A 23,461-nucleotide genomic window follows, 5' to 3' on the forward strand; every position below is an offset into this window, starting at 1 on the left:
AAGATCAGAGTTTTAAACAGCCATGCTCTGTCCAGGCCATAATACACCTCAACTTCCCAGGAGACACACAAGTCTATCTACATCTGTACTCTAGATGCTGAGGAGTCACCAAGGACGTAGGCTAGCCTCTATTTCCAGGTATAAAATACACAGCTTATCCTTTCATTAATACATATAGGCTCACACCCTAACTTTGCCTTAAACTAAGTGGTTGGTAGATTATTTCTTAGGCAAGATCCTGATTAGTTCAATGACTGGGATACGCTATAGTAAACTGTAGCATTCATGAAAAAAAACAAAACCTGGATCCTTTCCCCTTAATATATTTTTATTTTATTTATTTTTTAAAACAGTGGCTTTCTTTTTTTAAAAATTATTATTACAAATTTATTATTTATTTATCTATTTATTTTTGGCTGTGTTGGGTCTTCGTTGCTGTGCACAGGCTTTCTCTAGTTGCATCGAGCTGGGGCTACTCTTAATTGCGGCATGTGGGCTTCTCATTGTGGTAGCTTCTCTTGCTGCGGAGCACGGGCTGTAGGCGTGTGGGCTTCAGTAGTTGCAGCACGTGGGCTCAGCAGTTGTGGCTCACAGGCTCTAGAGCGCAGGCTCAGCAGCTGTGGCACACGGGCTCAGGTGCTCCGCGGCATGTGGGATCTTCCCGGATCAGGGCTCGAACCCGTGTCCCCTGCCTTGGCAGGTGGATTCTTAACCACTGAGCCACCAGGGAAACCCAATGTTTTGTATTATTAGCTAAAAGTTTGAACACTGATCTAGTTAAATTTTATAGCCAAGCAGAGCCAGCAGGGCCACAACTTTACATACTCTGCCTATAGTCTCACCCCTGCCGCAATGCTCTGTCCTCGGGCTCCCCTGCAGTCACCCTGTTGGCAGCGTACTTGTGAACACTTCCTCCTCCTCTTCTAATGCCCTCTAATGTCTTTGACTCCTGTGCATCCCTGCCCCCTTTAACAAGGAGCTTCATCAGGATTCCATTCCGTTCGGCACTTTCTCTCTGGGGCATCTCATCCCCTCCTGTGGCTTTAACTTCCTTCAAAATGCAAATAACTCAAAAACTTGTCATTGGGTGTCAAACCAATACTTACAAATTGTCCTAAGGCACCTCAAACATGACATGTTCCGAGTTGAGCTCTTCTATCTCCCATGTACTCTTTTTCTTGTAGCCTCTATCTCAGAAATTAATTTAATCCTGTATTAAAAATTAACATCGTAACGCTTCACCTAGAGAACCGATATTAGAAAACTCATCTGCTCTCCGTATGAAATCTGTCACCAAATTCCACCTTGGATGTAGTCTCCTGAATTCCCCCTTGGAAGTCTTATAAATCTGACCTTCTAGTTCCTGCTACCACTACCTATCCTCGGGTCCTCTTTTTCTTCTATCTACATTACTAGCAAATTATACTACCTGACTACTACCTGAATCTCTGATACCAGTCTCTCCCCAACTCCAATTCATTCGCAGACTACAGCCAGAAAAAAGCATCTCACTGCACTCTGCTTAGAAATCTTTGCTGCTCAACAGACAGTACCGCAGGCTTCCTAGTATGACATGCGCGGGCTTTCACAGCGTACACGTGGCTCTATCTCCCACCACTGCACCGGTGCATGAGGAGACTGCCACTGCAGGGACTACCTTCTCACAACATCCTCTACCATTCCTTCTTGTTACACTTTCTCCTAGATGATGTGAAGGTAACTTTTAAAATTACCTTGCTTGCCCTGAAAGCAAAGTTCTCACATTCTCAGAAGCTTCTGAGATACACCCGCCCCAAAACATAGCCCTTTCTTCTGTGCTCTACTATCAGAGCTTTAAAATCCAAAATGAAACTACAGGTTGGTAAATGACAAACATTCTTTGCAGCTGCCCTCAGCAAGGAGATGAAGGGGGACGAAGCAGAGCTGAACTGCAAACAAACGTGGTATTCTGAACCAAAGCTCAAGGCTGCGCTCTATCTGCTCTGTGATCCGTAACGAGTTACCATTTCCCTGATCCTCAACTTCTTCACCTGTAGAACAAGGAGGCGGTACCCACAGATGCATCATCTACGATTCGAATGAGCCAGGGCTTAGTCCCCCGTCCTGCTCAGGTGTCTACTCAAAATGCTACTTCCTCAGTTAGACCTTTCCTGACAACCACTTCTAAGACAGCACTACCCACCACTCTTCCAGTCTCTCACTCTGCTTATATGTCTGTGTATAAACACAGACAGACAAACACACACACACACTGTATTTATCTGTTTACTGTCCCTCCACTATAACGTTAGTTCCATGAGGGCAGGAATCTTATTTTCTTCCCAGTATTTAGAGCAGTAGATGCATATAGTAGGCACTCAAATGTTAGAATGAATGAACAAATGAATAATATGAAGAGACTGAATGAATAGAATAAGCAGAGACAGTGATTTGCGGAAGTTTTTTGTACATCTTACCTTCATCTTTACTCATATATCTTTAATATATCTTAATTCATATAATACAAAAACAAACTGCAAACACCCAACACCTATTCTCTGGAGCAGCAGCACCTCATGAGCTGTCAAAGGAATAAGACCAGCTTCAGAAAAAAAACCCAAACAGCTCAGAGACTCTATTATTACTGGGGACCCCATTACCGTCTCTGACAGAAGCTACCTGATGACAGTGGAGGCCTTCCTGACCGATACCTCCAGAGGTTGTCCAGCACTTTCTCTACACCTAGGCTACCACTGATCTCTTCCTAGTATTCAACTTCTACCCAATAAAAGACACTACTGGACTGTAAGTTTCTTAACAACAGGCTCTGTATCTTCTAACTGCCCCGTGAGTCTGAGTGCACAGAGGCACTCAATAATTATTTACAGAATAAGCTGTGCAGACTTCCTTCGGTCTTTACACTTTCCCAACTGTGTACCTCAGAATTCTCTGGCTAAATAGGAAATAAAATCAATTTTTTGGATAAACTAATAAAGACAAATAGGTTAACAGGCCCTTCCTTCGTTTAAATTATTTCAACAATTGTTGCACTTTTTGTTTACTCTGTTAATTTATATCTGACCCCAAAGTAGATTATTCATCAACATAAAAGTGGTGCAGGGCTTCCCTGGTGGTGCAGTGGTTAAGAATCCGCCAATGTGGGAGACACGGGTTCGAGCCCTGGCCCGGGAAGATCCCACATGCCACGGAGCAACTAAGCCCATGAGCCACAACTACTGAACCTGCGCTCTAGAGCCCATGAGCCACAACTACTGAAGCCCACGTGCCATAACTACTGAAGCCTGCGCGCCTAGAGCCCGTGCTCCACAACAAGAGAAGCCACCACAATGAGAAGTCCGCGCACCACAACGAAGAGCAGCCCCCGCTAGCTGCAACTAGAGAAAGCCCGCGTGGCAACCAAGACCCAACACAGCCAAAAATAAACAAACAAACAAAATCTAAAGTTAGTAGCTATTAAAAAAAAATGTGGTGCAAATCATTACCTAAACAATTCGTGCATTAAAAAATAAGATAAACAGAATAGAAATGCAGTTCAATTCAATAGGAAGACTGCCAATAGCTCTTAATTTTAAACACACTTATCAAAATGGAACATTTTCTTCTAACAAAAGTTAGTATCTTTTACTCAAGATAATACTGTCAATCCAATCACACTGAAAATTTTCTAGATATTATCGAATGGACCCACAGTGGTTTCCTAAATCTTCCTGTGTAAACCAACTGTTTGGAAGCTGAGCTCAGTCACAAAGAGTATGTCTGTGTTTAACTCTTGGAATTAACCAAGCACTCTTTTGCTGATTAAACAAAGGATTTCAATTTCAACCTATTAATATTTTCCACATATATTTCATAATAACTTTCAGCAATTTAGAGGAAATTTAGTAAAATAAAGGGTATCAAGATAAGCCTCAAGTCCAACCTGGATTGGGTATTTTGCCTTTAAATCAAAGGTGAAGAGTATCTTTTCATGTAGATGCGCCTTCTGTAACGGTAAAGCAAGTTCAGTAACTTCTGATTCAGAGAGAGACTGTACTGAGACCTGATTACACGAAGCCCTTGCACTCGCTCGTGACTATAAACACAAGGTCAAGAGATGGCAGTTATTTGGCAAAATAGACAGTTTAAATCTTCAACGATCCTTTACTTACAGTCAGTAACTAATGTGAGTAAGGGCTTGATACAATGTATAAAAACACCACAAACCTTTCGATTTCTTTACATCAGGTTCAGGCTCAGATTCTCGGATGAACTGCCCCAAGTCACTAACTCTTCCAAATGTCATCTTCCTAAATAAGTATGAAAAGAACATACTTTCTAAAAATCAATTTAAAATTTAAAAAAAAAATAATTTTTAAGCATCTTTTCTAGATCTAGAAAGCTAGAAATACAATTTATATCTACCCCATGTTATTCTAAGTGGGGCTAATTTCAAAAAGAACTGTCCCCACAGAAAGCAATCTTTAATTCAATGCAATTCCATTCAAAATCCTCAAAGTTTATGAAACATGAGTTAACAGATAATTCACAGTTCTAAAATTCATACAGAAAAGGCACAAGCATAGCCAAGATAATTCTGTAAAAGAAACAAAAAGGTAAGACTTGCCCTAACAAGATAAAAATATAATTATATACATTATAAAGCTATAGTAATAGAAAGCAAAGTTAAAAGGCAAAAAATACAGTGAGGTCTTATTTTTAATAGATGCAGTAACTGATAATAACCATAAACATACAGAATTCCAACAAACCACTAAGAAATTACCCAACAGAAAAATGTGAAGAAGAGATGATAGTCAATTCACAGAAGAAAAACCTGAACAACCAACAAACATGACAAGAGAAGCTCAATCTCATAAGCAACAAACCCAGATTGGTAAAACATTTAAAGTCTGATATTATTTATTGTTGACAAGGATGTGGGGAAAATTAGTAACTTTATTAATGATTGGTAAGAATGTAAAATGTACAGATCCTTTTAAAGGTAAACTGTAAACTGGTTAAGGGCTATGAAAATTTTAAATCTGCTTCTTGGTACAAGGAAATATAAAAGGAAGTCTTTGCTATACTGTGTATCACAGTAAAACTGCAAGCCATTTAAATAACCCATTAATACCAAAATAGCCAAATAGTAACATACCACATTACGGAAGATTTTGCCACAGTTATGAGCTATAATTAATATTATTTATGGAATACTACAACATAGTTAAAAATGAGGTAATATGTACAGACTAACACAGAAAAATCTCCAAACTCACTATGAGTGAAAACACAAGATACAGCATAGAGTATAACACCAGTTACATAAAAATAAGCAAACAAAAATATACACAATAACATAACAGTGACTATCCTGAGAAGGAAGGGGGGAAATAAGCATTGGTGTGTAATCAAAGGGCACATTAGCCTTATCTGTAAATTTAATTTTTATAAGAAGAGATTAATATATTTGTAATTAAAAGTTAAAAGAAGAAAAAAGAATCCTATGATGCCTATATATTACTTCATTTCTGGCAAAGTGCATCTTATTTTAGAGACAGCCTTCCTAATAAGTCATCAATGAATATATGGGTGCCAATATAGCAACTGATACAAATTTGTTTGCCTTTAGAAAAATTTCAGGAAGATGCTAAAACCATAAAACTAAAACAAACACTGAAAACTATCTCTAAAGATGGAGAAAAATAATTATTTCTCTATTTATGACCCATTTTATAATTTAAAAAATATGTATATTACACACTATATATATATTTTACAAATTTAAATTTTATAAATTAAAATATATTTATTTTACACACAAAAAAAACTATAGAAGTAAAACATCTTGCAATTGATAGACTTTCTTAAGTCAGGTTTGAAATAAATGAACCAACCATTCCTTAAGAATAAATATCATCTTTGGGAATTAACTCATTTAGGCTTACTGTCCGCCATTTCCTAAAATAAGAAATAAAGATTACCACAACACTGATACAGCTGAAGACAATGTGGTCAAAATAACCTTCTATTTACTTCAAAGTATTTTTCAGACTTCTTGGTCTCCCAAATATCAATTTACTTTCTGGTAAAAGCAATTAAACATGTTGAAATCCCTTTTTTATGGTACTGCCAGGACTGGGGTGCGGTAATCATGCCTTTACACAGGTTTCTGTGTTTTCAAGCCATCTTTAGGGAAGAGGAAGTGATTTTATGATTTGATCTGTGGTAAGGATCAAGAAGTGCTGTAACACAGGAATCACTTTCTTTCTGTTACAGGAAAAAATAAACAGCCAAGTTAATTCTTAAATACAAAGGAATCATTTTATTCCATTTTTCCAAGTATAGTTGGTTCTCTGTATCTGCAGGTTCCACATCCACAGACTCAACCAACTGCCGACTGAAAACTTTAGGAAAAAAAAGCCAGAAAGTTCCAAAAAGCAAAACTTGAATTTGCTGTGCATTCCAACCATTTACATAGCATTTACATTGTATTTACAACTATCTACATAGCACTGACATTTTATTAGGTATTATAAGTAATCCAGAGATGATTTATACAGGCTTAAAATACTAGGCCACCTCCTATAAGGAACTTGAGTATCCTCAGATTTTGGTATCCGAGGGGGTCCTGGAATCAATCCCCTGCAGTTACTGAGGGATAACAGTAATAGTTATACAGTCCATGATGAATGATATCGGCATCTTTGTAGTTTAGTTTTGGTTTTAAGACAGAGACTTTGAAATAGCTAACATATGAATCCAATGAAATGTGGAAGAGATAGCCTAAAACACACTATGTAAACGTGACACTCATCAGAGTCGTATATGGTGGTAGAATAATGATGTCAATGATATTTACCGAGTGTTCACTGACATCCGGCAATGTTTTAAATGCTTTTCACGTATTATCTCATTTAATCCCACCAGCCCAAGGAAGCAGGAATATTATCCTCATTTTACAGATGAAAAACCTGAGACACAAAGAGGTTAGGTAGCTTGCCATAAGCGGCTGAGCCAAGACTGAAACCCAGGAAGTCACTCCTGAGCCTTCACCCTTAACCATGCTCTAGTGCATTGCAGGTATATTCAAGAGAGTAGAAAACAATTTTTAAATTAAAAAATAAAAAAGATGCTCACCCTGCATATGTCCGTTGATACAAAGATTCTGGATCCAGACTTGCAGCATCCACAATTATCGCTTCATCAAAATTTTTCAGAATTTTAACACTGGCTTTTTTCACACTAGACTACAACAGAAATTGTGAAATTAGTAGTATGTTATTCAGGAGTCAAATCAGTCCTGGGTTTGGAATAACAGATTCGTACAAAATCTTCAGTGTTTGAAACACATGCACTTTTCACTCAACCCTGTCACTAATGAGATGTTTAACAGCAATGATTCTGAAATGTCATCTTGAACATAACTACAGGAGGGAAGCACAATACTAAAGCGTACGACACATGCGTCTATGTGGCAAATGTATTTTCCTTAATGACTGAAGTTCCAACAAACGTGCTTATGTTCCCAAACGTGCAAAACTCCCATTCTTCCAAGCATATGTATCTTGCCTAATAAATGTAAAGCCCAACTTTTACAGGATAAACATGAATGCTTTTGATTCTCAGTGTGGCCGTGTGACAAAAGAGAAGATAAAGGAAACTTTCTAAAATGACCAGCATTCTATCTCCTACTCCTCATGCCCACAAAAATAAAAAGCAAGTCATAATTGGTACTTCTGTGAAATACGGAGTCATGGGTTGACCCAGAAATTCCACTTCTAAAAATTCAATTATAGACAGACTCACACTTACGCAAAATGACTTAAACACAGGAATACTTATTGTAGCATTATTTCAAGTAACAAATACATTTAACATCCATGACTAAAGCATAGGTTAAATTAAAAAAATAATTGGAGACGCCCTCCAGCAACCTACACGCAGAGGCAGGGCCAAATCCAAAGCTGAGCTCCTGTGAGCTGTGAGAACAAAGAAGAGAAAGGGAAATCTCTCCCAGCAGCCTCAGAAGCAGCGGATTAAAGCTCCACAATCAACTTGATATACCCTGCATCTATGGAATACCTGAATAGACAAGGAATGATCCCAAATTGAAGAGGTGGAATTTAGGAGCGAGATCTATGATTTTTTTCCCTTTTCCTCTTTTTGTGAATGTGTACGTGTATGCTTCTGTGTGAGATCTTGTCTGTATACTCTCGCTTCCACCATTTGTCCTAGGGCTCTATCCGTCCATGGTTTTTTAAAAAAATTTTTTTTTCTCAATAATTAATTTTATTTGTAATACCTTTATTATACTTTACCTTCGTTCTTTCTTTCTTTCTTTCCTTCCTTCCCTCCTTTAGACAACGAATCACCCCAAATTGAGGAGGTGGTCTCTGAGAGCAAGATTTATGATTTTTCCCCCTTTACCTCTTTTTGTGAAGGTGTATGTGTATGCTTCTGTGTAAGATTTTCTCTGTATAGCTTTGCTTCCAACATTTGTCCTAAGGTTCTATCCGTTCCTTTTTTTTTTCCTAAATATTTTTTAATTCAATAACTATATTATACTTTATTTTATTTTTACTGTATCTTCTTTCTTTCTTTTTTCCTTCTTTCCCTCCTTCCTTCCTTCCTCCCTCCCTCCCTCCCTCCTGTCTTTCCTTCTTTGCTTCTTTCTTCCTTCCTTCCTTTCCTCCTTTCCTTCCTTCCTCCCTCCCTCCCTCCCTCCTGTCTTTCCTTCTTTGCTTCTTTCTTCCTTCCTTCCTTTCCTCCTTTCCTTCTTTCTTTCCTCATACTTCTACTAATTCTCTCTACTTTTTCTCCCTTTTATTCTGAGCCGTGTGGATGAAAGGCTCTTGGTGCTCCAGCCAGGAGTCACGGCTCTGCCTCTGAGGTAGGAGAGCCAACTTCAGGACACTGGTCAACAAGAGACCTCCCAGCTCCACATAATATTAAACGGCGGAAATCTCCCAGTGACCTCCATCTTAACACCAGCACCCAGCTTCACTCAACGACCAGCAATCCACAGTGCTAGACAACCTATGCCAAACAACTAGCAAAACAGGAACACAACCCCACCCATTAGCAGAGAGGCTGCCTAAAATCATAATAAGGCCACAGACACCCCAAAACACACCACCAGACGTGAACCTGCCCACTAAAGAGACAAGATCCAGCCTCATCCACCACAACACAGGCACTAGTCCCCTCCACCAGGAAGCCTACACAACCCACTGAAACAACCTTAGCCACTGGAGACAGACATCAAAAACAACGGGAACTACGAACGTGCAGCCTGCAAAAAGGAGACCCCAAACACAGTAAGATAAGCAAAATGAGAAGACAGAAAAACACACAGCAGATGAAGGAGCAAGATAAAAATGCACCAGACCTAACAAATGAAGAGGAAATAGGCAGTCTACCTGAAAAAGAATTCAGAATAATGATAGGAAGGATGATCCGAAATCTTGGAAGTAGAATGGACAAAATGCAAGAAACAGTTAACAAGGACCTAGAAGAAATAAAGATGAAACAAGCAACGATGAACAACGCAATAAATGAAATTAAAAGTACTCTACATGGGATCAATAACAGAATAACTGAGGCAGAAGAACGGATAAGTGACCTGGAAGATAAAATAGTGGAAATAACTACTGCAGAGCAGAATAAAGAAAAAAGAATGAAAAGAACTGAGGACAGTCTCAGAAGCCTCTGGGACAACATTAAACGCACCAACATTCGAATTATAGGGGTTCCAGAAGAAGAAGAGAAAAAGAAAGGGACTGAGAAAATATTTGAAGAGATTATAGTTGAAAACTTCCCTAATATGGGAAAGGAAATAGTTAATCAAGTCCAGGAAGCACAGAGAGTTCCATACAGGATAAATACAAGGAGAAATACGCCAAGACACATATTAATCAAACTGTCAAAAATTAAATACAAAGAAAGCATATTAAAAGCAGCAAGGGAAAAACAACAAATAACACACAAGGGAATCCCCATAAGGTTAACAGCTGATCTCTCAGCAGAAACCCTACAAGCCAGAAGGGAGTGGCAGGACATACTGAAAGTGATGAAGGAGAAAAACCTGCAACCAAGACTACTCTACCCAGCAAGGATCTCATTCAGATTTGATGGAGAAATTAAAACCTTTACAGACAAGCAAAAGCTGAGAGAGTTCAGCACCACCAAACCAGCTTTACAACAAATGCTAAAGGAACTTCTCTAGACAAGGAACACAAGAGAAGGAAAAGACCTATAATAACGAACCCAAAACAATATAGAAAATGGGAATAGGAACATACATATCGATAATTACCTTAAATGTAAATGGACTAAATGCTCCCACCAAAAGACACAGATTGGCTGAATGGATACAAAAACAAGACCCTTATACATGCTGTCTACAAGAGACCCACTTCAGACCTAGAGACACATACAGACTGAAAATAAAGGGATGGAAAAAGATATTCCATGCAAATGGAAACCAAAAGAAAGCTGGAGTAGCAATTCTCATATCAGACAAAATAGACTTTAAAATAAGGACTATTACAAGAGACAAAGAAGGACACTACATAATGATCAAGGGATCGATCCAAGAAGAAGATATAACAATTGTAAATATTTATGCACCCAACATAGGAGCACCTCAATACATAAGGCAAATACTAACAGCCATAAAATGGGAGATCGACAGTAACACATTCATAGTAGGGGACTTTAACACCCCACTTTCACCCATGGACAGATCATCCAAAATGAAAATAAATAAGGAAACACAAGCTTTAAATGATACATTAAACAAGATGGACTTAATTGATATTTATAGGACACTCCATCCAAAAACAACAGAATACACATTTTTCTCAAGTGCTCATGGAACATTCTCCAGGATAGATCATATCTTGGGTCACAAATCAAGCCTTGGTAAATTTAAGAAAATTGAAATTGTATCAAGTATCTTTTCTGACCACAACGCCATGAGACTAGATATCAATTACAGGAAAAGATCTGTAAAAAATACAAACACATGGAGGCTAAACAATACACTACTTAATAATGAAGTGATCACTGAAGAAATCAAAGAGGAAATAAAAAAATACCTAGAAACAAATGACAATGGAGACACGACGACCCAAAACCTATGGGATGCAGCAAAAGCAGTTCTAAGGGGGAAGTTTATAGCAATACAAGCCCACCTTAAGAAGCAGGAAACATCTCGAATAAACAACCTAACCTTGCACCTCAAGCAATTAGAGAAAGAAGAACCAAAAAACCCCAAAGCTAGCAGAAGGAAAGAAATCATAAAAATCAGATCAGAAATAAATGAAAAAGAAATGAAGGAAACGATAGCAAAGATCAATAAAACTAAAAGCTGGTTCTTTGAGAAGATAAACAAAATAGATAAACCACTAGCCAGACTCATCAAGAAAAAAAGGGAGAAGACTCAAATCAATAGAATTAGAAATGAAAAAGGAGAAGTAACAACTGACACTGCAGAAATAAAAAAAATCATGAGAGATTACTACAAGCAACTCTATGCCAATAAAATGGACAATCTGGAAGAAATGGACAAATTCTTAGAAATGCACAACCTGCCAAGACTGAATCAGGAAGAAATAGAAAATATGAACAGACCAATCACAAGCACTGAAATTGAAACTGTGATTAAAAATCTTCCAACAAACAAAAGCCCAGGACCAGATGGCTTCACAGGTGAATTCTATCAAACGTTTAGAGAAGAGCTAACACCTATCCTTCTCAAACTCTTCCAAAATATAGCAGAGGGAGGAACACTCCCAAATTCCTTCTACGAGGCCACCATCACCTTGATACCAAAACCAGACAAGGATGTCACAAAGAAAGAAAACTACAGGCCGATATCACTGATGAACATAGATGCAAAAATCCTCAACAAAATACTAGCAAACAGAATCCAACAGCACATTAAAAGGATCATACACCATGATCAAGTGGGGCTTATTCCAGGAATGCAAGGATTCTTCAATATATGCAAATCTATCAATGTGATAAACCATATTAACAAATTGAAGGAGAAAAACCATATGATCATCTCAATAGATGCAGAGAAAGCTTTCGACAAAATTCAACACCCATTTATGATAAAAACCCTGCAGAAAGTAGGCATAGAGGGAACTTTCCTCAACATAATAAAGGCCATATATGACAAGCCCACAGCAAACATCATCCTCAATGGTGAAAAACTGAAAGCACTTCCACTAAGATCAGGAACAAGACAAGGTTGCCCACTCTCACCACTCTTATTCAACATAGTTTTGGAAGTCCTAGCCGCAGCAATCAGAGAAGAAAAGGAAATAAAAGGAATCCAAATTGGAAAAGAAGAAGTAAAGCTGTCACTGTTTGCAGATGACATGATACTATACATAGAGAATCCTAAAGATACTACCAGAAAACTACTAGAGCTAATCAATGAATTTGGTAAAGTAGCAGGATACAAAGTTAATGCACAGAAATCTCTGGCATTCCTATATACTAATGATGAAAAATCTGAAAGTGAAATCAAGAAAACACTCCCATTTACCACTGCAACAAAAAGAATAAAATATCTAGGAATAAACCTACCTAAGGAGACGAAAGACCTGTATGCAGAAAATTATAAGACACTGATGAAAGAAATTAAAGATGATACAAATAGATGGAGAGATATACCATGTTCTTGGATGGGAAGAATCAACATTGTGAAAATGACTCTACTGCCCAAAGCAATCTACAGATTCAATGCAATCCCTATCAAACTACCACTGGCATTTTTCACAGAACTAGAACAAAAAATTTCACAATTTGTATGGAAACACAAAAGACCCCGAATAGCCAAAGCAATCTTGAGAACAAGAAAAGGAGCTGGAGGAATCAGGCTCCCTGACTTCAGACTATACTACAAAGCTACAGTAATCAAGACAGTATGGTACTGGCACAAAAACAGAAAGATAGATCAGTGGAACAGGATAGAAAGCCCAGAGATAAACCCACGCACATATGGACACCTTATCTTTGATAAAGGTGGCAGGAATGTACAGTGGAGAAAGGACAGCCTCTTCAATAAATGGTGCTGGGAAAACTGGACAGGTACATGTAAAAGTATGAGATTAGATCACTCCCTAACACCATACACAAAAATAAGCTCAAAATGGATTAAAGACCTAAATGTAAGGCCAGAAACTATAAAACTCTTAGAGGAAAACATAGGCAGAACACTCTATGACATAAATCACAGCAAGATCCTTTCTGACCCACCTCCTAGAGTAATGGAAATAAAAACAAAAATAAACAAATGGGACCTAATGAAACTTCAAAGCTTTTGCACAGCAAAGGAAACCATAATCAAGACCAAAAGACAACCCTCAGAATGGGAGAAAATATTTGCAAATGAAGCAAATGACAAAGGATTAATCTCCAAAATTTACAAGCAGCTCATGCAGCTCAATGACAAAAAAACAAACAACCCAATCCAAAAATGGGCAGAAGACCTAAATAGACATTTCTCCAAAGAAGATATACAGAATGCCAACAAACACATGAAAGAATGCTCAACATCATTAATCATTAGAGAAATGCAAATCAAAACTACAATGAGATATCATCTCACACCAGTCAGAATGGCCATCATCAAAAAATCTAGAAACAATAAATGCTGGAGAGCGTGTGGAGAAAAGGGAACACTCTTGCACTGCTGGTGGGAATGTGAATTGGTTCAGCCACTATGGAGAACAGTATGGAGGTTCCTTAAAAAACTACAAATAGAATTACCATATGACCCAGCAATCCCACTACTGGGCATATACCCTGAGAAAACCAAAATTCAAAAAGAGTCATGTACCAAAATGTTCATTGCAGCTCTATTTACAATAGCCCAGAGATGGAAACAACCTAAGCGCCCATCATCGGATGAATGGATAAAGAAAATGTGGCACATATATACAATGGAATATTACTCAGCCTTAAAAAGAAATGAAACTGAGCTATTTGTAATGAGATGGATAGACCTAGAGTCTGTCATACAGAGTGAAGTAAGTCAGAAAGAAAAAGACAAATACCGTATGCTAACACATATATATGGAATTTAAGGGGAAAAAAAATGTCATGAAGAACCTAGGGGTAAGACAGGAATAAAGACGCAGACTTACTGGAGAACGGACTTGAGGATATGGGGAGGGGGGGGGTGAGCTTTGACAGGGCGAGAGAGAGTCATGGACATATACACACTAACAAACGTAGTAAGGTAGATAGCTAGGGGGAAGCAGCCGCAAGGCACAGGGATATTAGCTCGGTGCTTTGTGACAGCCTGGAGGGGTGGGATAGGGAGAGTGGGAGGGAGGGAGACGCAAGAGGGAAGACATATGGGAACATATGTATATGTATAACTGATTCACTTTGTTATAAAGCAGAAACTAACACACCATTGTAAAGCAATTATACCCCAATAAAGATGTTTAAAAAAAAAAAATAATTGAACAGACACTTATAGAACACTCTATAGTAGGGGTAAAAAGGGCTCTCTTTACATGCTGAGAAGGGCACATAATTAAAAAGAGAGGCACCAGAATAAAAGAACAGAAATACTTCCATGAGGCCACTGAGGTAAGATACCAAAATGAGGTATCACTAGTAAAGAAACTACAGACCACTATCTCTTAGGAGTACAGATGCAAAATCCTCAACAAAATACTAGCAACATATAAAAATAATTATATACCACAACTAAGTGGAATTTATCCCAAGAATGCAAGGTTGGTTTAACATCTGATAATTAATTAATGTAATATACCATAACAACAGAGTAAATCCCCAAAACCCACATAATCCCCTCAATTGATACAGAAAGAGCATTTGATAAAATCCAACAGCCTTTCATGATAAAAAACATTCAACAAATTAGGAATAGTAGGGAACTTCCTCAGCTTGATAAAGAGCATTTATAAAAATCCCACACATCACAATAAATGATGAAAAACTGAAAGCTTTCTCTGAGAAATCAGGAAAAAGACAAAGATGCTCACTTTCACCACTTCTATACTGCAAGTTCTAGCCAGAGCAGTTTAGCCAAGAAAAGGAAATAAAAGGCATCTAAAGTTGATAAGATAGAAAACTATTACTATTCGCAGATGACATGATCTTACATATAGAAAATCCTAAAGAATCCACAAGAAAACTATTAGAGCTAACAAATGAATTCAGTAAAGTTGAAGGTACAAGATAAACACACGAAAAGCAGTTACATTTCTATACACTTAGTGAACAATCAGAAAATGAAATTAAGAAAACAATTTCTATTTATAATAGCATTGAAAATAATAAAATACTCGGGGATAAACTGACTCCAGGAGGTGTAAGAATTGTACATTTCAAACTACAAAACACTGCTGAAAGAAATTAAAGATGGCCTAAATAAGTGGAATGATAGTCCATGTTCATGGACTGTAAGACTTAATATTGTTAAGATGGCAATACTCCCTAAAGGAATCTACAGATTCAGTGTAATCCTGACCAAACCGTTAAAGCTGATCCTAAAATTCACACGGAACTACAAGGGACCCAAATAGCCAAAACAATCTTGCAAATGAAAAAAAAAAACCAAAGTCAGAGGACACACAGCTCCCGATTTCAAAACAGAGCCTGCAAACCACAGTAATCAAAACAATGTAGCAGGGCTTCCCTGGTGGCGCAGTGGTTGAGAGTCCGCCTGCCGATGCAGGGGACATGGGTTCGTGCCCCGGTCCGGGAAGATCCCACATGCCGCGGAGCTGCTGGGCCCGTGAGCCATGGCTGCTGAGCCTGCGCATCCGGAGCCTGTGCTCCACAATGGGAGAGGCCACAACAGTGAGAGGCCCACGTACCGCAAAAAAACCCAAAACAAACAAACAAAAACGGGTGGGTATGGGGAGTAACTACTTAATGGACACGAGGCTTCCCTGTGGGATGATGAAACACTGTGGTGATGACTACGCAATACTGTGAATATACTAACGTCAGAGAATTGTGTACTTTATAATGCTTAAATTTATGTTAAATGAATTTTACCTCAATTAAAAAAAACTATTTCTAAACACGATGAACAAGTTGAATGTGAGATTGGGAAAACAATTACATCTATAATAGCATCAAAAAGAATAAAACATTTAGAAATAAATTTAAGAAAAGAAATACTGAATTATACTTGAAAACTACAAAGTATTGTTAAGATGGCAATCCTCACCAAATTGATCTGTGGAGTCAAAGTACTCCCTCCCTATCAGAATCCTGACTAGCTTTGTCGTAGAAATTGACAAGCTGACCCTAAAATTCACATGGAATTGCAAGGGACCTCACACAGTCAAAACAATCTTGAAAAAGAACTAAGTTGGAGGACTCTCACTTCCTGATTTCAAAACTTATTACAAAGCAACAGTTACCAAGACTGAGTTAAACAGGTATCATTCAACCCAGCAATCCTACTCCTAGGTATATACCCAAGAGGAATGAAAACCCATATCCACACAAAAGTTATACAGTAGCATTGTTCGTAATGGCCAAAAGGTGGAAACAACCCAAATGTCGATGAGCTGATGGATGAACAAAGTGTGGTGTGTCTACACAGTGGAATATCATTTGGCCATAAGAATGAACAAAATTCTAATACATGCTAAAAACACAGATGAACCTTGAAAACATGCTAAGTGAAAGAAGCTAGTCATAAGGGTCACATATCGTATGGTTCCACTTATACGAAACGTCTGGAATAGGCAATCTATAGAGACGTAAAGTTAAAGTAGGTTAGCAGTAGCCTAGGGCTGGAGGACAGAGGATTAGGAGGTGATAGTGAAAGGATACAGGGTTTCTTTCTTGGGTGAAAAAATGTTCTAAAATTGATTGTGGTGAGAGTTTAGCAACTCTATATAAACATACTAAAAAACCACTGAATTATACAGTGTAAATGGATAAATTGTATGGTATGTGAATTATATCTCAATAAGGCTCTACAAAAAAAAAAAAAAAAGAGAGAGAGAGAAAAGAAAAGAGGAGGATAGTGACCGGAGGGGCGGGGGGCGCGAGTTTCTGACCTGCTGGTAACGCGGCCTGTGCCTTGATCTGGATGCTGGTTACATGGGTTAGGTCTGCTTACCGCAATTCTTTGAGCTGTATGCAGTTATGAAATGTAGAGTTCTCTGTATATGTTATTATACTTCAACCAAAAATGTAAAACTACATTTTATGGTTAGCACCTAGACCTTTTAAGTACCTAAATAAAAACAAAGCATTCCAGCTTATATCAAAAAACGAAATGGCAACCACACTCAGCAGGTCACCTCCTATGCAACCTCAATAAGAGGAAAAGGTACTGAGGACAGACAGCCTTGTTGACGGCAAGAAAACTGCACTGTCTTAAAACTTAAGAAAATTTATCCAGGGCCCAGGGTCAAAAATTATTTGCCAATAGTGATGAGAAAATAATTATGTTATATTATTAAACTTACGGTGGAAAAAACTAGACAGAGAATATATTCATGGCTCTGCCACTTACTGTGTGACTTCAATAAAATCAATTAACTTTTTACTACCTCCTTACTCTGTTCTTGGGCATAACCCACTTTGTGTGATTTTGCAGACAGTCAGAGAAGGCCTGATATATGAAAGCACTCCAAAAAAACAAAAAAGGTTAAGGAAATGTACAATGGCATTATAGTTCAAAATGAAACCAAAAGCTCTTCAGTGAAATATTAATAAATCTAGGAGTTCACTCAATTATTCTCTAAAAAAGCATTCCAAATTTAGTTACTAAAATTTCCCAAATAATTATACAAACAACTTTTCGGAGGCTATAAATATGTCATGTGATTTGATTATTTAAAGCAAGAGCTGGGTTTCCCTTGTGGAGCAGTGGTTAAGAATCTGCCCGCCAATGCAGGGGACACGGGTTCAAGCCCTGATCTGGGAAGATCCCACATGCCAGAGAGCAACTAGGTCCGTGCGCCACAACTACTGAGCCTGCGCTCTAGAGCCCAAGAGCCACAACTACTGAAGCCCGGGAACCTAGAGCCCCTGCTCTGCAACAAGAGAAGTCACCATAATGAGTAGCCCCCGCTCACTGCAACTAGAGAAAGCCCGCGCACAGCAACAAAGACCCAACACAGCCATACATACATAATAAGTAAATAAATAAATGTTTAAAAAAATAAAGCAAGAGCTGCAGTGTCAAGCAGAATAATGGTCTGACATCTTTACAATACGACACACTGTTAATCATCACAAAGACTTTGGTTAGCATATATATTAAGTAGGCTAATTTTATCTCTCCTTTGTTTCTTCTACCACCTAAAAGCTACAAACGGGATCTGATGCTAAGATCTGAGCGAAACAATCCTGGCGCAGAGGCACAGGGGTCACTACCTGCACAGCAGAGCTGTCGGCCGACCCGGGGTGGGAGTCCTCAGTGGGGCCGGCAGAGCCCAGAGCCGTCAGCAAGACACCTCCTCCCAGGAACTCGTCTCCACGAACCGAATGGATGAGATCATTCAAATATTTATAATAAAGGTTGCTGGACAAAAAGCCAGGCAAAAATACCTGAAGAGAGGATACAATTTATTTTAAAGTTGAAATCAAATACACTAAAACTTTATTTTACAACAAAATTTTACTTTCAATGCTACCAGTTAGCACACGATTTTACTCTTCTTACACTCCAAGTATTATCCCTGTGTACACAGTTTACATTGTAACTAAAACTACAATGTGTACAATTTATAGATTTTTTCCCTCAGAAAACTTGCCATGAAACTACTGAATGGACTTGATTATCTAGACTTCTTAGATAACAGGGAGGGATCTAATTTGAAGCTACATTTTTCTTGTTTGTTATAAATATTGAAGTCTTTGTGTATATACTGATTTTCACTTTTGATCTGATTTCCTTAAGATAAATTACCAGGAGTGTGATTACTAAGTTAAATGATATGAACATTTTAGCTTTGATAAATGTGGAGGATGCATCACTAGCATCATCAAGGCATCTGTCTTGACATGGGCTTCCCAACACTGGGTTCTGTCTTTTCAAATAGTTGTTAAATAAATGTCTAATGGTACATGGATACTTTTATTTCCATTTAAAAATTATTAATGATGTTAAGTTCCCATCTTTATTACTGGCATTTCCTATTACCAACTTTTCCTTCACAGCATTTAGCCCAACTGTAAATATTTATGTCTGTGTTTAATATGTGCTCTCCTTATAGACAGAGCTCCAGGAGGGCAAAAGCTATGTTTCTTTTTTTGTTTACCCCATAACAATACCTAGCAGAGAAATACTCAAAGTATTAGGGAACGAAGCATACGTATCTTTTTACCATGTACCTACTTGATAGTACTCTTAAATAAAATTAGTATAAGTTCCCTAGATACACAGTTAGTAAGAAATACTTTTACATTTTGTTTTTCTCTGTATTTTAACTTTATTACCCAGAAAGTTTACATTCTTTATATGATACATATCTTGAACTTTTCCTTTAAGATCAGAAAATTTTAATTTTAATCATGAAAAAATTATCGACCTTGGACAACAGCCGATAGTCTATCCAGTTTTACTACCAGCCTTTCAACGATTTTATTCTTTTTTTTCTTTGCGGTACACGGGCCTCTCACTGTTGCGGCCTCTCCCGTTGCGGGGCATAGGCTCCGGACGCACAGGCTCAGTGGCCATGGCTCACGGGCCCAGCCCTCTGCAGCATGTGGGATCTTCCCGGACCGGGGCACAAACCCGTGTCCCCTGCATCGGCAGGTGGACTCTCAACCACTGTGCCACCAGGGAAGCCCCGATTTGATTTTTGTATGTAACTCCTCCATATTCCTGAAATTCAGTTTTTATGTGTGGTATCATGTGGCAGTGCTTACTTAATCCCTTTCCACCTAGATGCACATGACACATATGAGCAAAATAACCTCGTGGGCTTATCCTGGGCTCTTGCAATTCCTAGTAAAATCTACTTTAGTTCATCAGAACAACAACTAATTCACAAATTCCAACACTTTATTAGCAGCCATTAGTGATACTCTGTAAGTGATCATGATGCAGAAAACTAGTGCTCCAACCCTGCTGGAGAGTTTTGGTGAAATATTTGGATCATCCCTAAGCTAACTTTGCTCAATACTAATTATCTAAAAGATGTTATAATAACAGTAATAATAGCAGTTAACATTTTTTAATGCTTATGTTGCTAATAAGCACTCTCCACGTCGTACCTCATTTTTATCCTCAAAATAACTCTAAGTATCTGTATTAGCCCCATTTCACAGAGGAGGAACATGGCATTAAAGGACTTCAGTAGCTGCCTGAAGTCACTCAGCCTGTGAGGGTTAAGATTAATACATACCAAGTCAGACTCAAAGCCCCCGCTCTCACCACTGCTGCGCTGCTTCCACTTCCCACTGTTCTGTTCTGTTTGCTTTTTCCCATGTTCTATTTTCTGGGCTCCACCAGTTAAAAACTTCTTGTAGTTTAATGCTTTTCAAGTTTTGGTTACCTTCTCCATGGTTGTCCAGGCCTGACGTAACGGAGTGGTGAAACAGTTAGGGAGTGGCCCACCTTCCCTGCAGATGTTGGATTCAATTTCCAGTCGTACAACATCATCGAATCCAAGAGGATGTGTGGCCTGGAGGGAGAAGTACCTATGGCAGAAAGAGAGCCAAAGTAAACCCCAACTTCACAGCAATCATAAGCAATTTCTGGCACCTACACCAGAGAACCTTCTATGAGGCTCCTGCAGACCTAGGACTATAGAGCTGGGTTGATGACAGCCCTGCTGCAACCTGTATTCCCACCACCGAAGAGATATCTGAGCCAACGTGCCCCTCATCCCTATCTGCCTGCCACCATCTTTGGTTCTTGTTTAAGATTTTCCAGGTCAGGTTACAACTGAGGCAAAGAAACCAATTGCACACGTTTAATGGGCACCTAGTCTCTGTTCAGTGCTTGGGAGAAAGAAACAAATTTAAAACAGGGTAAGACATGGGCATGTCCCCTGGAAAGAGAACAGAAAAGATCCCTGTACAGGGTACAAAGGAGAACATACCAGCATAACTATGTGGCATACATAACATACATGTAGGAATTCAAAACAAAATAGCATTGAGGGTGAAGTGGATGAATTTGATGTATTTAGGTAGAATAACAGGATTTGCTAACGATTTGGTGTAGAAAGGAAAAGGAGTAATCAGTGATAACTCAAAGATTTCTAACTTCATAGGATATAATGCAACTGGTGTTTTGGTAAACTGGTTATAAACTGAATACAAAAAAAGCATTAAAAGCAGAAAAACATATATGTTGTCTTTTGAGCATTCTGCGGCTTCTAACTCCTGTCCATGATACAAATACAGACAGGCTGATGAGGCATGATATTAAAAAGTAAAGATAGAAAAACAAATAAGCAGGAGCTGTTAAAATGACAGTGCCGGGAGGATGTCACACAGTAATCTTCATTTAAAAATGGCTCCCAATTTGAAAATGGGATCCAGTCTCTGCTCTGCATGGCACTGAGCTCCAGGCAGGACCTTACCACTGCCACTCTTCTATTCCAGCAAGAGAAAACTCTTCTTTTATCTTGCTATCAGTATTTTCTTAACAAAAAGTGAGTCTCCCATCATGCAACAACTAAGTTGGCAAATATTCCTCCACGATTTGAATTTTGGGGCAGCCCAGACCTTTTTTTGGGGGCTATGTTGCGCGGCTTGTGGGATCTTAGTTCCCCAACCAGGGATTGAACCCAGGCCCCGGCACTGAAAATGCGCAGTCCTAACCACTGGACCACCAGGGAATTCCCTCAAATTTCTAAAGGTAAATGCTTGCTACATTAACATCCATATAACAATGTTTCTTATATAATATTTTCCCACAAATATACTGCACAAAAATAAACACTGGACAAACATTAGAATTGCATTCAAGTTCTGCCACTAATTTGCCCTGTGACTTGGAGAAAGTCACTACCCCTGAAAGCCTTAGTTTTCTCATCTGCAAAATGCGAAAATCAAACCAGCTCCCTAATCTGGCTATTCATCAGAATCAGATTCCTGGGTCACACCTCAAACCTGCTGAATCAGAATCTCTTAGAGAAGAGGACTGGAAACCTATTTTTGACAAGCTCCCAGGTGACTCTCATGCCGACAGGAGCACGGACCAGCCCGGTGATGTTCGGGAACCACTGACCTAGATGCTCTCAGTTCTCTCCCAATCCTAATATCCCATGGATTTTTCTCTGCCTCTCAAGTTATCTTCTTAGCAAATGTTCACAGGCACAAATAACACATTTCTTTATAGAACAAGAAAAGTTAGATGAAAGGGGGGACAGACACAGTTTTCAATTCTGTTCACTAAGATTGTGCTGCCCTCTCATTTTCAGTGAAAACTAATGAATAACTACTCTTCACCAAGCAGTTAATCTGGCTGAGCAGACTTGCACCAGAAAACATGGTATACTCCACACAGACATTTAAGACCCTTTGCAATAGATTCCAGCTAGTTTCATCTTCTCCTGTTCCCTTGACCAAGTGTCAATTACGCAAAGTTTCTATGGCGCTGCTCGTACCGATGACTGCCAAGAGTGTCCTTCCCTGCTAGCAGAATTCAATCCATTCTTCAGTCGCCAATCAAATCTCCCTTCTGTGAAGCCCTCAGTGACCTCCACCAACATCATCTTGCTTGCCACACACAAGCCTCCCCCTGCCCCGCCGGCAACTTATTCTAAGAAACCCCTACTCTGAACACACCAATGAAAAGCAGCTCTCATGCGGCTCCCTGTGAGCTCCCTGGCGGCAGAGACCAAGGTGACTTCTGAAATACGCTTCAAGTACTCAATATTCGCAGAAAGCTGGATGTGTCTATCACTAAGACTCACTTGTCATATAAAATCATGGCGTCGTTCTGTGCCTCCTGCCCATCATACTGGCCCTTTTTGGCAGCAAGCTGAGACTGGAAGTTGTCTGCTGCCAACCAGAACTGTAGGATATTCACTGCGTCCTCTTTCTCCATGTACTGGGAAGGAAAAACACAAAAGAGGAAAATCAGGCTATACACAGATTTCTCTCACTATCTCTCGTCTATATCTAAGCCCCAACTATTAAAATATAGGACATAAAGGAAAAAAAAAAAACCCCACAAAAGAAACCCCCCCCACCCCAAAACAGATCCACTTGTTCAGTTAATGCCAGTCTGCAACTTACAGTCATTTGAGATTGAATAATTTTTAAATATTCTTTTAGGGGGAAAAAAACAAAAAAAAAACCTAACAACAACAAAAAGCAACCACTACACAGCTGAATGCAAACTTCAGTGACTGGAGTAACAATTAGAGATGGGTTAGTGGCTCCTCGCTGGCAAACATACAAAAGGTAAACCAACCAGACCAAATCTTTTATACCTGATCATTTCCACCACTCCACACAGCCATACTAACCTGAACAAATGCTGACTTAA

At 38.8% G+C, this 23,461-nt stretch overlaps 1 protein-coding gene across 11 annotated transcripts in view; it reads right to left on the reverse strand.

Annotated features, from left to right (window-relative positions):
• Nucleotides 1–23,461, reverse strand: part of AKAP10 (A-kinase anchoring protein 10) — a 67,450-nt gene that overhangs the window by 11,957 nt on the left and 32,032 nt on the right. For 7 of the 11 annotated variants that reach the window (XM_022560993.3, XM_089900266.1, XM_022560994.3 and 4 more), the window contains 5 exons: nucleotides 22,884–23,020; nucleotides 20,511–20,655; nucleotides 18,385–18,558; nucleotides 7,120–7,229; nucleotides 4,204–4,286 (listed from right to left, as the gene is read on the reverse strand). In XM_022560993.3, coding sequence (XP_022416701.1) covers nucleotides 4,204–4,286; nucleotides 7,120–7,229; nucleotides 18,385–18,558; nucleotides 20,511–20,655; nucleotides 22,884–23,020 — 649 coding nt within the window. Of the gene's footprint in view, nucleotides 1–3,919; nucleotides 4,073–4,203; nucleotides 4,287–5,963; nucleotides 6,250–7,119; nucleotides 7,230–18,384; nucleotides 18,559–20,510; nucleotides 20,656–22,883; nucleotides 23,021–23,461 lie in introns of those variants that run through there. The other 4 variants (XR_002642906.3, XR_016388833.1, XR_016388834.1 and 1 more) reach the window with 4 other exon arrangements.

The sequence above is a fragment of the Delphinapterus leucas genome, chromosome 19, assembly GCF_059928025.1.
Source record: "Delphinapterus leucas isolate spDelLeu-1000000601 "Yukka" chromosome 19, BTC_Dleu_Yukka2, whole genome shotgun sequence".
Taxonomy (NCBI): Eukaryota; Metazoa; Chordata; class Mammalia; order Artiodactyla; family Monodontidae; genus Delphinapterus; species Delphinapterus leucas.